The sequence below is a fragment of the Tetrao urogallus genome (genome assembly GCF_951394365.1).
Source record: "Tetrao urogallus genome assembly, chromosome: 4".
Classification (NCBI taxonomy): domain Eukaryota; kingdom Metazoa; phylum Chordata; class Aves; order Galliformes; family Phasianidae; genus Tetrao; species Tetrao urogallus.
Window position 1 is genome coordinate 49,502,344 of NC_136817.1, and position 18,148 is coordinate 49,520,491.

At 35.3% G+C, this 18,148-nt stretch overlaps 1 protein-coding gene across 3 annotated transcripts in view; it reads right to left on the minus strand.

The window, feature by feature from the left end:
• KLHL5 (kelch like family member 5) overlaps nucleotides 1-18,148 on the minus strand; it is a gene marked incomplete at both ends in the record, with an annotated part of 32,948 nt that overhangs the window by 7,033 nt on the left and 7,767 nt on the right. For all 3 annotated transcript variants that reach the window (XM_079534624.1, XM_079534623.1, XM_079534622.1), the window contains 4 exons: nucleotides 249-435; nucleotides 4,174-4,386; nucleotides 10,802-10,998; nucleotides 11,436-11,572. In XM_079534624.1, coding sequence (XP_079390750.1) covers nucleotides 249-435; nucleotides 4,174-4,386; nucleotides 10,802-10,998; nucleotides 11,436-11,572 — 734 coding nt within the window. The remainder of the gene's footprint in view (nucleotides 1-248; nucleotides 436-4,173; nucleotides 4,387-10,801; nucleotides 10,999-11,435; nucleotides 11,573-18,148) is intronic.

Below are 18,148 nucleotides of genomic sequence, written 5' to 3' on the forward strand. Positions count from 1 at the left end.
AATCAATCATGACTGTAGCTTCCAGAATGTTTTTGATATCTTCAATGCTACCTAGCTTTTTAAATCAAATGTACACTGTCCTTTTATGATGTTTGCTTTCTATTCTGCAGAATGTTTGACTTACAGGAATATGTTACATAATTAACATGTTATAAAAACATACATCCAGCATTTATTTAAAAAAAAAAAAAAGAAAAAAAAAAGAAAAAAAACAACCCTCAGCAACTAATCATTATATAAGCCAAGACCTTTTGTTGCATCCATTCCTCCAACTGCAAACAACACTCCCACTGTAGATTTTCTAGGTTTGGTGCGAGGACTTTGCAACATAGGTCGTCTCTCTGGTAACAGATGGTACTTCATTGCTTCCATAATGAGTTTTTGACACTCAATGTCATCCCTAAAGAGTGCATTATTTTCCATGTCTGCCAGAAACTGCAAAAAAGATTGAAAATTAAACAAACTGAATTGCTATAAGCTGCACAAAGTATAAAAACAATTAGAAAAATAGTTTATCCAAAACCTTCCATTGCTTTAGAATAGACATATTCAAAAAGTTCATATAAACAAGATAAGGGTAGATAGATAAAACAGCAATTAAAAAAAAAATCAGTTTTGAAGTGGAATCCTTGAGTATGAAAATCAGGAAGGCCACCTGATCTTAACTAATGACTTAAGCCTAAGAAGAAAACAAAATCTTCTGATGTTTCAGTGCCACCCCAAGTAAGTTCAAGGAAACAGATCAGACTTCAGGTATGTGAGTCAGTTCAGTCTCACTCTGATTCCCAGATGCACCCAGTACAGGCCTGGAAAGCTGCTTCAGGCACAGGTTAAATGCTTTAATATGTATTCTATTCTTGACTCTGTTAGTGACCCACAATAGGATATCAACTATTACAAACAATTAAAAAATATTTTATTGTTAAGGATGCTAGCAAATTTGAGAAGTGTTACACTTTCATCTGACCTAAATAAAGGCTACTAATAAAAATCAAGTTTAAAGATTCTGGACCCTTTTGTATTCCATGTTTGTTAGATTGCTAAAAATGTATTAGTAGATTAAATGTCCCAACTGCAATTTTTACAAGTCTAGACAATTGGCTTTCTTCTGAGCTATAAGACATGGCCTGAGTAACAGAAGGAACAAGAGAAACACCCTACTGTGACACTGGAAGTTGTCACAATAAGAAAGAGAAATGCTTCTTGCTCCCCAGCACAAAATCCATATAAACATTAGAAATACCAAGTCCACAAGCCACAGTATTACTGCTGAGCTGCTGACAGCCAAAAACAAAACACAACCAACCTACCTTTTTCACTGGTTTCTCATCCCCTCTCCCAAACTACAGTGAAGTTTTCTCATAGTACAGTCTCAATCTCTGAAAATAACTTAATCTCAGATAAAAATAAATGCAATCTGTAAGGGATGCTCTGAAAGTAATGCCTCTTATTTTGCTGACCCACAACATCAGAGGTGGATGGCGGTGGTACAGCAGCAGAGACTGAAGCTTCCCACCAATATTCCATTACATTTTGTTGCTGTGTGACAGATAGCAGTGGAAAGGCACTGACAGAGTGGTGTCCAACACTGAGCATAGGTGTGTCACTGAATTCTTATAATGTGGAATAAGTTGCACCCAGCGACATTCATTGGCGCTTGCCAATGTTTATGGAGACCTATCAGTGGGTGTGAGCACAGTGAGGCACTGGGTGGTGCATTTCAGCAGTGGCAACAGTGACATGAAAGACAAATCATGTTCCAGATAGCCATGTAAATTTTTAGAAGTGTGGCATGCAGGCTCTTGTTCATCTCTGGCAAAAAATACACGGCTAAGAGTGGTGGCTACTTTGAAAACCAGTGTTGCGTAGCTGAGAATTTGCTCAAATAGCATTGTTGTTCTCTTTGTAGCTGGAGTTTCCACGGAAATAAACAGGAGGCATCACTTTCAGAGCAGCCCACAGAAGACTGTTTTGGTATTCAAAAAATTAAAATGTTCTTTAAATTACATTTACTGTACAGGAATATTCTGAAAACATTCTTCACTTAAAGTACTTGGAATTGGCTTAAGTGAAAACTTTCCTTCCTGTTATTTCCAAGTTTTACTATTTACATAGCTCCACAAAGCATTTATAACTCCGTAGTTACAAGTGATATGCAAACATGAAATTGTAGTCACTGGAAACCTGATGAAGAGAAATATAGCACAGATACTCGACCAGAAAGGAAGATGAACCCATATTGTAACTCAGGAAATGGTTAATCATCTTTTTCATTTATTCATCTACCAGAGATGGAATAGTGGCCACCTTACAACTTAAGAAGCTGACAAATTTTCATCTTTATCTTCTTACAAGTATTTAGGACACTGTTTGCATTAATGAAATAGACAATTCAATGTTATGTACAAAGAGATGCATAGAAATACAACTGATGAAACTGACAATTCATCACATTTGTTTTTTGTTCCAGTGCTACAGTTTTGAAGTATTTCCCAAAGTTTTTTTCAAGTATATTCGGTCTAGTATTCGTTACAGCTCTGCTTGCAACATTATTGATTTTGGCAAGTTGTTCAATTTTCTAATTTTATTTCTTTCAAATAGCTTTAATTCTTCAACTGTAACATAATGAAAAGGTTTCCAATTTCATGTTTTCTGTCAGATTGCCTCATGTCATCATGAAACAAAATGTGATTGCGAAAATTCATTAGGGCTGTTTGGGGCACTTTAACCCAATTTACTTGTCGCTCTAATTGCTCCCCCTCAGCTTAAGCACTATAACTTGCTAAAGTAATAAAAAAAAGGGCAACGACAAAATACTATATTAAAAATTTAAGTGTATATATTTGGCAAAGACATGAAAAATTAAAGATAAATTTCACAATATGTGAAATATGATATTGCTTTTGTGTGGCATTCTGCTATTTTCCTAATCAGTTATTCACTGGACATAACTTGATTACAGTGTATACTTCTGGAGAAAATTCTGTACCTTCAACTTATAAATTTTTTTCAATTGCATTAAATAAAAGAATTACAAAAGTGGTTACAGACTTTATACTTAAACATCAATTAATTAAAAGCTCAAAAAAAAAAAAAAAGATTTCCTTCAAGGTAAACTGGTTTCTTACACTGTATTATGCTTCTGGAAGCAGGATGTTGCAAAGTCAAGGTCACAAGCAAGAAAATACTGCCACTGTATATGTAATAAACAGCATGAAAATATTAATACCACAGAACCTGCTTGTGCATCTTACCAGCCATCAATAAGATTCTGGATTAGAGGCAATACACAACATGATTTGTATGTATCACTGAATCAATTAATTTCAGTTTCCGTTGTGTTAATGAATTCTACTTAGCATTCACATTTCGTAAAAAAAAAAAAAAATCCCTCATTTAATAGAGATAATTCCCACTAAAACTGAAAATCCAAGACAAAATACTTAGACTTTGCGCATTAAATATTACTAAATCAAGGGACAGCAAGGAAGACTAGCACAAGAAGAAATCAGATAGTTTACATGCCTGCTATCACATAACAACTACAGTGCCACACATGACACTAACAAAAGGAATAATTTCCTAGGGTAGGAAAACTATCATTAAAAACTATTAAAAAAAAAAAAACAAAACAACAAACTTGTCTTCCTCTACAATACGTGTAAATGTCCAACGAGGAGAAAAAGTAATGACTAGGAAGAACAAGAAGTACCCAAAGGTGGATTACCAAGAGTTAACAGAAGAAAACAAATGATTCTAAATGATTTACTCAAATCCATGTCCTTAATATCAAGGACAACTGCTAGCTACATGAAGGAAATACAGTTATTCAAAATATGCTGTTCAAATTCCATAAAGAAGATAGAAGGACACGTTCTAGTGACAAATATATCCTCAATAATCATCTTTCTGGGCAATGGAAACAATTTTTATCATAGAAGCTCCATGCCCTGTTGTTTCCAGTCAGATCTCAGGTTAGGATCAGAACATGCTGCAGTTCACAACAAAGTATCATGACTATACAGCATGTTAAGTCCTTATATGCAGCTCTAAGAATCCAAAACACTAAAGAATCTTGTGATGCTTTTTTGATTTACCACCATCTCTATACAGATGCTGTAGGTGCGCCCACTATAACTATGGTATAAACTAGGGAGGAATTGAACAATTTACTTGTGGAGCAAGCAGAGGCAGTCTAATGTAAGCCAGGAGTTTACTGAGATCTTTCCTTCTCTGTTCCAAATCATGTCGAACCCATGTAAGTAGTGCATTCAATATAGTTTCTTCATTAGGAATATTCATGTCATCACTTGCTAAAAGCTTTGCAATTTCAGTGGCTGGCAGCAATAGAAATTCCTGGTTTCTAATTACTTCCATGAAATTTTCCTGAAAGAGAAAAAAAAAAGTATTTTTAATATAGCTGCCAGCATCATCTGAAGACAGTTGCAGGTTTTTTGTTTTTTGTTTTTTTTTTAATGAATTTCTACTATCCTTTCCCACTTGTCCCTCCTTCACACCATCTCTCAGTTGTGCCAGTGAACACTACTAGAGAACTGACCTGGAAGGAAAAAATATGTCCTGAGTTATTTTGACTAATAATTACTTCCTAGACTTTTATGGTCCCTCTTATACAGTACATTAAAAAAAGTATGATTTGTTTCTGTTGACTATGAAGATACTTTGTCAAGCAAAGAGCACAACATACTATAAGCAGCTACTGGGCACATCTGTAATATATTTCATTACTGGCAGATTAAAGTATGGCATTTTGTTTTCAGAGGAAGTAATTTCACTGTTGATTTTCATTAGGGCATCTGAAGTTTATTACTTCGTACATTTTATATAGCTGATTGAACAGACTGGCAGGAGCAAAACATACAAAGAATCCAAAATACTGTACACCCTTTCATTTATTAAGATTCAATTTTATAACTTTTTTCTATCATTTCCAGCAACAAAGCCTTACTTTGGGGCATAAAAATTACAATATGTAACATTTCTCACATTGATATCCCATTACTTCAGAACACAGGGACAGGCAGAATATTCCATATGGATTCTCGTAAGCTTAGGCAAGATAGCAGAAAAATATGTATATAGAAACATAATCAGCACCACGCACTTACAGTGAGAAACCTGAATCTTATTTTTTATTTGTAAATGTAAGAGAAAGGGTAAGATTATATTGAACTTCCTTCCCACACACCTTTACAAGGCAACAAAGGAAAGAAAAGTCGAAGCAGTCTATAAACAGATTCTTACACATTAATAGCTCAAAACCTGACTACCTCACACTCCAAACTGAAAGTAGCTTCACAACAATAAAATGGTATTATCATCAATTTAGTAAATGTAGTGTTGATTGCTAGATAGCTAAATAACTGCATACTGATTTTGCTCTTAATTCCATATATCTCCAAAACCCACGGAGGATAACATGCACTGGATCCACAGTTGTGGAAGTCTAACTTCCCCCCATAACAAAAGTAGTTCTCTTTAGTATCTTGTTCAATGACTTAGAAAGAAATGCACACTAATGAAAAAAAACTTTGAATTAAGACATACACACACAAAAAACATCATCAGAGCTAGAAAAACAACAGGGAGAAACTTGAAAACACAAGCAGGACCAGCACCGCAAAACAGATATGAATTTAGCAGAAAATGTCATGAAAAACATACAGTACAGTTTGGCATCTTTGCAGCTGATATTAGGAGGAGACCTTGAAGTGTTATCCGTGCACATAGCAAGCAACTGTGTATTCCTAGACAGAATTTAGAAAGAAAAATTTTACACTCACTATCTGAAAAGCCTTCTGACTAGAGTGATCCAACCAGCTATATAAAAGTAGCAATTCCACGTGAAAATTGTAACGGATTACAAGGGAGACAGAACTGTCTTTTCCTCTTTAAGTACTTACTACAAAATTAAAGAAAATGAGCAAACATAAGAACTATAAACAGCGAAAGGACCACACAAATACTCAGCAACACTACACATGCAGTTTGTTTATTTTACTCAGCTTGGGAGTAAGTTACAGTTGAAAATTATTTCCAGAGATTAAACACGCAGTCCACAGAAACTCAGATTCTACTGAGTTCATTTCTTTCACTGCTGGTTTTCAGTTGATTCTGTCCTGGAGTGTATGCAATGCAAGCTGGAGCAGTGCTTTTAGTTTTGGTAACAGACAGGCACCGAGCACTGACACAGAAAAGTCAACACTTACTACCTTCAATTTTCCACACTGCCTACCTGGATCACAGGAAGAAGAAGGGAAAAGCACCTGTATGGAAAGTTTTGTTTGCCTCTGAAGGCAACAACAAGCTGATCTTGTCTAAGACAATAACAAGTCTTCTCTGGAAAGCTTTTTTCCAGCTGGATTTAATCATTTCAACAGCTGTTAAGCGTAAAAAGCATGATTTTCCTTCTTGTTGCTTGCAGACAACCATGTTCTGATGGGAACAAATTCAACTTCCTCTTGCTCCCATTCTAATTTTAGAGTAGAGATTCCTTTTGGACAGAATATCAAAGCATTCACAGCCACAATCTTTGGCCTATGTATGGGTTTTGTGTTTTTTATAATCAAAATCTGACAGTTCCTCTACAGACAGAGATTCTGAAGACAAAAAGGAGGAGCCAGTGTATCTCCTACCATTCTTAACCTCCTCATTAGCCTTTGCTTTCCTTCTTCTTATGGGAACTCTCTGTGGAAGAACAGGATATTTCAGAGAACAAATGCCCTGCAGTTTCAGTTGGAAACTTTATCAGACAAGCCGCCTGAGTTTTACGTGTTAAGTAACACAGGGACACAGCAGCGTTGTTCATTCAGATCACAACCTTAAATTCACCCTTAAGCAGCTGCAGAATGAATAATACTTACATTCTTAACTGGAGGTCTGCCTGGGTCTTGGTTCAGAGCAAAAAATACTAGGAGCACATGAAAAAGGTCATGATACTTATTTTCGAGTTTAATCCAGTTAAATGGTTAGGCTCCCCCTGCTCTCCATCAGAAGGATAAAAAAAAAAAAAAAAAAAATATCTCAGAGTGCATCAAAACACCCCCAAGCTGAGAAGAACTGTACACAGATGTCCAACAGGAAGCTCTAGCCACAGAGATCTGTTTACACTCTGAACCTGGACAGAGCTGAAAAGCAAGAATTGCTTGATTCGTAAGATCTGAAGGAGAATGTAGTTGATGGCTGTTTTAGTGAATTACAACTATATATGCAAAAATACAAAATCCTTGTTTTAGGCGTTAATGAAAATGAGGGGTCTGGCCTCTTGAGGACAAAAAAGAAGTGTGGCTATTTCTCTTCATATCTGGAAGATTTCTGATGAAATTCAACATGACTCACCATGCTCTGATGTGTGGAAAGGTGAACAACAAAAATTACGAAGACACCTACAGATGGACTAACTATCCACTCTCAGATTTGATGTTTTAAATGTCTTTTTTTTTTTTTTTTTTTTTTTAAAAGTTCTAATTAATGAAGTACAAATTAGACTACTAGAAGAAGATACTGCCGATTACCTAAGAACAGCTCTGCTCACCACAGATACTTCGAGTTTTGAAAATAACACTGGCAACTTTTTTCTCAACTGATATTAACTTCTCCTTGGTTTACCATCTTCCTTTGTAAAAGAGAAGCTAGTGTAGGCTCTAGGTACACTATCAACTATTTCAGACAAACAAGACAAAATGCTGTTTCTTCAGACGTGAAGACTGCTAAAATTGATCAGCAGGCATTATGCTAGAGGGCAGGAAAAGTGCACAGAAGGCACTCTATGTGAAAAGTCATTATAAATTAAGTGAATAGAGACATTACTGTCTAGGTTAGTAAAATTCCTAGATTTGTAATTACATGGCCCCAAAACTATAGCAAAACAAGAAGCTCTTTGTACAAAAGATACCTTGATCTAAATACATCTCATGATCATGTCAACTGTATTTTTAAATCCCTGACACATTAAAAAAAAAAAAATCAAAAAAAGAACAGAGCTGCTCTTCAAAGAGTGCTGCATCCACAACTGATCGCTTCGGTTTATTTCATGTTTCACTTAATGCATCCTGAGGATTTTTCAAGCTTCACTTAGTTTGCAATGTCAAAAAATTGACCTGTTTTGACGATAACCTTGAATTTTTTTCTCTTCTGAATCAACCGCTTAACTGCCATCACAGTAAGCAATAAAGCAAAGCTACACTGACACCCTACCTTTAAGGTGTATACAGCTTTAATATGAAGAGCTGTGGCATTCAAATCCACTTTATTCATTTATATTTTTAATCACACTGTACTGTGCAATTAAAGCCATGCCATAAAATCATGCTAGTATTTTCCAGTGACACTAATGAGCGTTATTTAGACAGAGCAGGTCAATTAACAAAAGCAGGCCTTTTGGCATAACTCACTGGTTGGTCCTTCAATTTAACCAAATGCTAATTTTGTTTGAATTTCTGATCTTCATATAAACTTATATTTTAATGAATCTGTTAACATGCTAATCAAAATAACTGCATCTCTTAAAAACTATTAACACTGAGAAGTTGCTTTAGTTGATGAAAAAAGTATAAGGCAATCAACTTTTATGTTCAAAGGAAAACTCATAGAAAATAGCATATATAAATTAAAATACAACCTTTTCTTAAAATTGTTACTTCCTACTTCACATACTTTGAAAGACAGACAGCTACACGAAAATGCTCAAAGTATCTACTGCTCAGCATAATCCCTAATTGATTGCATCACGTTTCACCAAATAGAATTTACAGGTACTACTGGTGTATATAACTGTTGTGATCCAACAATTAATGGAAAGAGCATCAAGTGGCCAGCACTTAATACTGCTGAGTATTTCCTCCTTTCAAACAGCTTTTAAACAAATGAAATTACTTGGAGATTTATTTTAATTGACAATTCAATTGGACTATGTATTTCTATGCAGTTTCCATAGCAACATTCATTTCGAACCATAGAAGCTGCTTCTCTATTACTCATTATTACAAAAATTCAATTTCACATCTCCATTGGAACTAAACAACATTTAAAAAGGCCTAGGGAAGAATCCATCTAGCACAACTCATTAGTTTTAAAAATGTTTTTTTTTTTTTTTTTTTTTTTTTTTTTTTAAATCCACCTGATTTAAATTTCATCCACACCAAAGCCTAAAAAGCCAGTTTTGCCAAATAAAGTCCAAAAGGCAAAGAACTATATTCCTGTGATATGAACAAAAGGCTATTAAAATAATGGCTTCGAGAAAGTCCATAGCCTTTTTCCCCCACAAAAATCATGAACTGCCAATCAAAACAGTAAGACTATAAGACTATAATCACCTACGCTGATCTTACGCTTGTCCCTATTCCGATCTTTGTCAGCCTGCTGATAAAAGCTGTAAGGGACATGGAAATAACACAAGGTTACTCTGAAAAAAGAGCAAACAGGTCAAAAGAGGTTCTTCTTCGGCTTTTTTTTTTTTATAATCACTCTCTCTCTCTGCATTAATTTTAATACTTAAAAGCACAAAGCACATTTATCTTTACTGTTTCATCTGACTGTCTATCTAATGGCAGTCTTCTCAATTTTGTTTGAGCATAAGGAAGGTCAAAAACACAAATATATAAGCTACAATCTGCACACTGATGACCTACTTTGGTAATTTTCAACATGTAAGTAATTTTAAGTAGATCTACTCATTGAGCAAAAATTGCATAATTGGAAGAAAGACGGCTACTTTAAGCTGTTACACATACTAAATCTAGTTACTTTAAGTCAAGAAAAAAATGATACAAAACAATAGCACTTCTTAAAACTGCAAAAAAAAAAAAACAACACCCAAAACAATAAACCAAACCAAACACAAACAGCAGGCAAGAAGAAAGCCATGAGTTTCTAATAGTAACAAGACAAAAATTTACACCTCCTGCACCTAAGCATAGTGATAATGTAATTCTAAGTCATACAACCTTGTTATGTTACTTATTTCCCACATCTCTTATACAGTATCTTTGTGCCCTCATTCAAGGTCCCAGAGCTTACATAGGTAAAATTTCATCAAGAAGAGAGGAAAATACCTCACAAACATCTGCAAGTAACATATGAACTGACTTGACTCAAAGGTAAGTATCCTGCTTCCTTCTGCTGTTAACATTACTGAAATATGCTTGTGAGTAAAAAAAGAACATCATACATTAAAACAGAAGGATGGCTATTAAAAAGACGAAATTTCATTTTGTTAGCAGGTCAGTTTTTTTTCTAAATCAGCTGTGAAAATATCATTGACAAATTTATTTTTATGTAGCCACATATTGTATAGCCTGAGATCAAATTGTTTGATGCCATGCTGCTATTCCATTGCAAAGAAGTATAGTGCAGAATCTTTTTCTGTGAATATCCACATTCATACCCCAGGTGTAACTTAGAACCTGAATACACCTGCTCATTATGACACTTTTCTATTAATTCATCTGTTATTTTGGGCCAGACAACAGCAGCTTGCCAACTGTTAAGTTTGTTGTTTTTAGCTTGACAGAAATAAAAACTAGACATTGGAAGATTTTATTGAATGCATGTCACAAAATCCCAATATCATTACAAGGAAACATTATGCCTGCCTCCTTTCTTCCAATCCTAAGCCAGTAATTTTGCAGTTATTTTGTCATTTCTCATCATGGTAACATATGTGCATTCTTGTTTGGAAAATGATCAAGGCTTTTCTGGGGGAAAAACATTAGTATTTACTCAGACAAACATTCTGTATTTTCTTTACTAAAATCAGTGGATGATGCTTAAAATAATAACGTACCATAGTGTAATTGTGAGCCACCTTGTGCAAGTCAGTGCAACCCTGTGCATCAGCAAAAGATCGGATTCCAAGGCAATTGGATGGGTGAAGCTGCTTCATGAGGAATTTGCAGCATGCTTCTACAACGTGAGATAGCTGAAGAAGGCAAGCTGTAGACAACAGGCACTCAATGTTATCTTCTTTTAATTCAAGGCGACCTATCAATATTAAAAAACAGACGATATAATTTTGCTTTTGTGATTTGATATACTCCCCAAAACTCAGACACAAGAGAATTATTTACAGATTACGTGACAGAACATAAGGCTTGGAAAATATCCCCTTTGGCAGTAGGTAACAAGCCTTTCAAAATTAATATCTATAATGATGCAAGGAAAGGGAAACCTAATAAGATTCCTTTTTCATCAGTCAAGATACATTTGAAGTATTAAGATGTTTTGTAAACCATCAGAACGTAGTGTTATCAGAAAAACTACATCTGACCACGTTGCCTCAGGTAACAGCAATGATCAATTTTTTAAATATAAGTAAGAAACAGCGTGAATTCCTAAGCGCATTTCAAATCTAGTAATGGAATACAATGCTCACAGGAGGCCAATTCATTAGACAAAATTCCCATTTTCACTCTAATTACCTGTATATGCATATTGAACCAGAGCCCACAATGCATTTGGCTCCACACCTTCCATCTTGATTTCCTCCTGTCTTGCTTCCCTTACATCATTAGTAAACATTGCTGCAAAGTAGTCTGAAACGGAGGAGAGAACCAGTCTGTGCACATAGTGCAGGAGAAAATGAAAGAGACAAAGAGAAGAAAAAATGCTTAGTCAATCTGATGTTTGTTAATTTATGATTCATTATTTTGTCCTTTAGAGAAACAGTGCAGTGAGAAAAACATTTTTAAACTGATAAACGGCTCCACACTCCAGTTCCCCTCTATGAATAATGAAGCACTGTTACTGAATCTAGAGTTGCTGTTGAAGCAAACGAATTACTCTTTCAAAGCTCAGAGACTTTTAATAGTCAACATGGACACAACCCACAAAGCCACATAAATCGGAAGGTGAGTGTAAATAAACATGATTGAAATAAAAAAGTTGAGCTCCATTTATACTGTATCAGTCACTTTTTCTAAATGCGAAAGAACGACTTGCTAGTCCTTTTTCAAAGTGCTTTAAAACTTTTACTCTTGGTGCACACATACATTCATCTGCTATTACTGCTGACAGAACTATGCACAATCAGCACAGAGATGGTGCAGACAACAAAACCCCAGAAGGAGAAGAATATGCTGCACAGAAGAAACTAATTAACATAGTAATGTTGTTTGTGGATACGTATGGAGCTTTTTTATTTTTAACAATTCTGAGTATTTAAAAATACAAAGTAGGTAAACATGGTACTGCTTATCACACATTTGTTTGAATTATTGTTATATATATTCCACATTTTTTCAACGCCACTCCACATAACGTGTAAGAATGAAGATGATAGCTTGGGTTGGAAGGAACCTCAAAGATCATCTAGTTCCAACCCCCTGCTTGTGGGACAGGGTTGCTAAACATTAAATCGGGCATATCTGCATACGTTCAATGAATCCCATACTTCAGAAAATGTTACTTTATTCTGTGGAGTCTTTATATTGGCTTGTTAAGATGAAGGAGATCAGAAACCTTAAAAGAGTAAAATTCACTGAAAAGGTAAGCAACAGTGCTTAGGAATGGATCTCAAAGGTATCAATAGAAAGGATCTGCAGGTGCATACATGAAGTCATAAATTACAAAAGATCTGCTCTTAATTAAATGCAAAATCAACTGCAAAGAACTATCTTTTGGTTAATTAACTGCAAAGTAATAAATTGTTTAATGTTCTCAACTACTTTTTTCCTGCACATCTTTTGACTGATGACCATTCGGACAGAATTACAGTCCAGTAAGGTTTTTTGTTTTTTTTTTTTTTTAAATCGCTAACTGAATAGAGTTGTGGAGGAATGCTTGTGAAAAAGGAATAACACTATTTTAAAACCTTGTATGTTTAAAATAAAGTTTCAGTTCCCATTCAAAACAATAATAGAACAATAATAAGATTTTAACTCTTTTTTTCTTTCTTTTTTTTTTTTTTTTTTTTTTTTTTTAAGATAAAAAACACACAGCTTAAAGTATTCAATCTCTATACTGACCTGAATTTGTGTGGAATACAGCTTGAAAAAGAAAGGACTGTGCCATGGGAAACAGAACCTAACACCTAATATTGACACAGACCTCTTTCTGTTTTTCCTAACAGCGCAACTATTTCAGTTTGCTGCACCATTATTCAGTAAACAGCTGGACTGTACATATCTTAGCAACATCTGCTGAATGCCAAATACCACCTACCAGCTGTGGTATCAGCAAGGTCCCTGCGATTTCCAGTCTTGAAGTCCTCCGAAAGAAATTACTAAAAATGTAAGATGCAATTCATTTCCTATTTTTGCTAACTTCCCTTAAGAATCATGAGAAGGTAGATAGGCTTCACGGTGTTGTTTTCCTGAGAGTGACTTGCATATGCCAAAACAGCATGTGCAGCCTGAGAGTGGATTAATACAGATAATATGCAAATACATGTATTATACTGGTAATAATTTTGTTTTGATTTTAGACAACAAGCATCCATACAATTCTCTAAACACAACTATTCTCAAAGAAACACATCAAGTGACACTGAGATAGAGTAAGAAAGACCGAGACAGCCTTCCAGTTAACTGGCCTGCTCTTGTCCCCTGACCCTTCTGTCACTTGTCAATAAAAATCAATTACTGGACATCCAGTGACATGATCCAAAAATCATGTTACTGGACATCCACTTTCAATTGATTTCTTCGTCTCACTGCTGGTAACTGATTTTTCTATCAATTTTTTTTTTTTTGATGGTCTGAAAACAAACTGCATTCCTACACACATATATTGAAAGAGTCCACAGAAGAATTTCCCCATGTAGATTTTGATATTTTTGCTAAAAAAGCTCTGATAACTAAGCAACAAGTATGTTGTTTCAAAAAAGAATCTAAGCAATGATGCTAAAAATGCCATTTAACTCCCAATCTCCTTGTTAGTCTACACCATCATTTACAGATGATTCTCTATAACTGATTAATTATGAATTTTGAAATATTTGAATTGCATCAAGAGTACAGTGGAAACTATGCATGCTACAAAATACTGCCTTTCCTCAGTTTACAAAATTAAATTACGCTTTTTGTATTCTGAGTTTACAGTGCTTTTTTTCCCCCTATATGTAATATTTCTCTCAAAACCAGCCTACAGAATGCCTACAAATACCTGAAATTAGCATATAGTGATGTTACAGAAGTCTCTAACAGTAACACATGTCAGAAAGAAACAAGTGTAATGCAGTTGGCATTGTATTGCTGTTTATGAAGAACATATTTCACTTTATTTTCCTCATCCAATTACCAGCAACTGTCAAATTCTACACAGATAAAACTGCAGAATTTGGTTACTGGATTATACCTAGAAAATTGTCTTCTTTACTGCACATAAAAATGCAGAATCACAGAATATCTCAAGTTGGAAAAGAACCACAGAGATCATTCAGTCCAACTTACGAATCTCTCATGTAGAGAAAAAAATACAGATGAATAAAAAAATTCATCCAGGGAAATCTAAGTTTTCAAAATTCTTTTGCCACTTTCACACTGAAGTGATGGTTGCAATAAATTTAGCAAAACTTTTCTATTCAATCCCAGTTGGTAGCAACAAATACCTAACACAAAAGAACTACTTTTGTATGTACTTTGATTTTTCAGACACACACTGTGTTAAAGTTTTGTAAACATGCAGGTACAACAATGAAATAATTCCAAAGTAAAAAGATACAGTGTGCGAAACAAAGGAAGTATTAAGTTATAGGAAAAGAAGTACACAGGTAAATAACCATGAAAGTAAAAATAAGTTTCCAAACTAAGATCTGTACTCTTCCAGACAAGTTGCTTAACTATGGAAGTGCACGAGCTTTCATTTGTGTTCTGTCCCATGCCTTTTATACTTTCATCCATCAGTATCCCTCAACATGAAAAAATAAGTCTCTACAGAGATTTTCAGATTGCTAACATGGTGCAGGCTTTAAATCCTCTCTGGACAGGAATTTACTGAGGCATCCCATTTCTTAAGCGAATGTCCTGAACACCAAGCGTAACAAACTAAACCAAACTTTTTTCTATAGGCCTACAGTTAGCTGAGCATAATAAACAGGAATGCATATTAGCATCCAATATGAAAAACTAAATTCCATTTCTCACATTTAATAGAGCCCAGCAAAATTTCTTTATGAAGGTGCAGGCTAAGGGAGCAGGAATATAACGCATTTATTTTTCCCTTGTTGAGAACTGTCCCCCGTTCTAACTAGGAAGGATTAAAGAATTTTGACTTACTGAAGAATTTCTTAGCTATAATTTCAGCACAGACTGAGAAGATAAACAGTTAAAAGAATAGAGAACACCATGTTCAGGAAAACCATATGCTACTCTTAGTTGTAGTAGACTCAGAGCCTTAATTCTTTAAATAGATTCAAATGAAAAATCTTCAGAATTTTACAGTAATTTATTACTTGTGCTCTTTACTATTGTCAAATACCAAATTCACTGCTCTTTTCTCTAACTACTTCATACACTCAGAACATTCAAATATAAACAAAAGTAGAAACTGACGATTAAGAAAAAATGTAAAAGATTTTAAAAATAGCAAGTTGTAAAGAGATAATTTGCAAACTCCGTGTATGAGAGAAGGATTATAACAGTGGAAAAACATTCTTACCAATGTTCAAATTAAAAAGCACTGTCCAAGTGTAAAGGAACTTTCTATTTTCTACCATGCCTTCTACTGTCAAGCCTATAATCTAACATCTATTTAATAAATATTTTCTTACAAATTAACTCATAAGATAAAATAATCAATAGAATGATAAAGTACACTGAGTGCTCCTATCTGTAGGCAACAATGCTAAATAAGTCTGAATTTGGACAGGTTGATGCAGGCAGTAAAAAAGTCCTACACTTTTTTTTCCCCCCTTACAACACAGGCTACCACGAGTACATCAAGTCAATCTTACTGAAGTTTTGTAAAAATATGAGCCAACTTTAACATTTCCATGTTTATCCTTTGTGCAATAAGAAAGTTCAATTTTTCAGTGCTTTGAATATACTGAGATAAGACCGTAAGTCATTCTTATATTTGTCAGGAAAAACAAAACAGTAAGAGAAATAACTTACTGTTGAAAAGACAAAGCTTCTTTGTAGGTTGCTCCAATGCTATAAAGTGAGCTAAGGATAAGCATAAGGCTTCCACCTCCTGCTAAAAGCACAGTGTGCACTTCTTTGGCCTTAACTTTTACATATATTTAAAACAAAACATTCCAACTACAGCAAGAAGCTTTGCCTCCTAAGAGAACAATGCAAATAACAGGCAGGAGCATGCACTCACTGCTACAGAAATAGATGCAGTAGCAGAAACTGGGAGAGCAAAGTCACTTCTATTAATAAATGAAAAACAGGTAAAATATGTTATATTTTAATATAAAAAATGTTTTATTTCTGTTCATCTTGCAACAAATTATTCCAGTCCATACAAGACATTAGCAGCTGTTCTCTGCACCATTTCCACACTTTTTAACCATTAAATAAACACAACCCCCAGAACTGTATGCTGCAAACATGCTACCATGCCACATAAGGAAGTAAGATTATGTCGGTATTAATCACTATTTTTCCTATTTACAGCAATTTAAAGCAAGCAGTCAAAAGCTCTTTGACTTCTAAATTACTTCAGTGGGTACAAACCCACAGAATCAGAGAACGGCCCGGGTTGGAAGGGACCTCAGGGATCATGAAGCTCCTCCCTCCTGCCACATGCAGGGCCACCAACCTCCCCATCTAATTACCAGACCAGGCTGCCCAGGGCCCCATCCAACCTGGCCTTGAACACCTCCAGGGACATCACACATCCACAACCTCTCTGGGCAGCCTGTTCCAGCACCTCACCACTCTCTCTGTAAAGAGCTTCCCCCTGACATCCAACCTAAATCTTCCCTCCCTCAACTTCAAACCATTTCCCCTTGTCCTGCTGTTATCTACCCTTTCAAAGAGTTGATTCCCCTCCTGTTTGTGGGCTCCCTTTACGTACTGAAAGGCTGCAATGAGGTCACCCCACAGCCTTCTTTCCTCCAGGCTGAACAAGCCCAGCTCCCTCAGCCTGTCTTCATAGGGGAGGTGCTCCAGTCCCCTGATCATCTTTGTGCCTCTTCTCTGGACCCTCTCCAACAGCCCTCTGTCCTTCTTGTACTGGGGGCTCCATACCTGGACACAGTACTCCAGATGGGGCCTCACAAGAGCACTAAGCACTCCCTGTTTCCATCTGATTTACTCTTTCCATAGGAATGATAAAATTCTGTGATGAATCTGAATATGACAAAGACTGATTGTATGCATCTCTGTAGCCATAAGGAAAATAAAATCAGCTTCTTCAACTGCACTGCTCTCATCCCTCTGAAAAAACTGTTATCATCCACAGAAGTGCTTACAAAGGAATTGGGATCAGGGATTGGGTAAAGACCAGCACCACCTGTTTGTTGTATTAACTGCAGTAAGGTGCGCTTTTGTCTTGTGAAAAATGAAGTTTCATAAAATGAAGGCTCACTCAGAAAGCAATATGAACAAATTATGGTGTAACTATCTGCCTGTTCCCCAGAAAAAATACCAAACCCAAACCAGCAACATCTCATCATCCTTCTATTAACTACTGCTTTATTAACCTGAGGCTTCACTGTGATGGGAGAAACCAGCAATGGAAAATAAGAATGCTTTAGGCTACTATTTCTGTTGTAGAAATAACTTTATGAAGCCACAGCTTAATTATACCTAAGTACCTATTTAAACTATTAAAACTGTGCATCAAATACTGTAATATGCTTCTGTTATTAATACTTTTGTTTAATAATCTTAAGTATTTTCCTGTCATGGAAAAACAGATATGGTAACTTTTGATCTAATTTAGCCTTTTAACACTTATAACTGTCATTACTGTCTACTATCAAAAGACTCTTAATAATATGGTACCCAAAAAACTATGTGGACAAACTGTCCTTATTACTAACAATCCAATAACTTAATTGGAAGTACAAGGAAAAAAATTAGTCTAACAAAACTTGCTTACTCCATTCTGTTGTACAAAAGCCACTACTGATTTTAATAGCATGAAGGTGGATTTGAGACTTATTTTGCTATATAAACATCCAACTATATGCTTCAAGACAAAAAGCAGAATGCAAAAACATCGTGGTCATTTTTGACGCTGC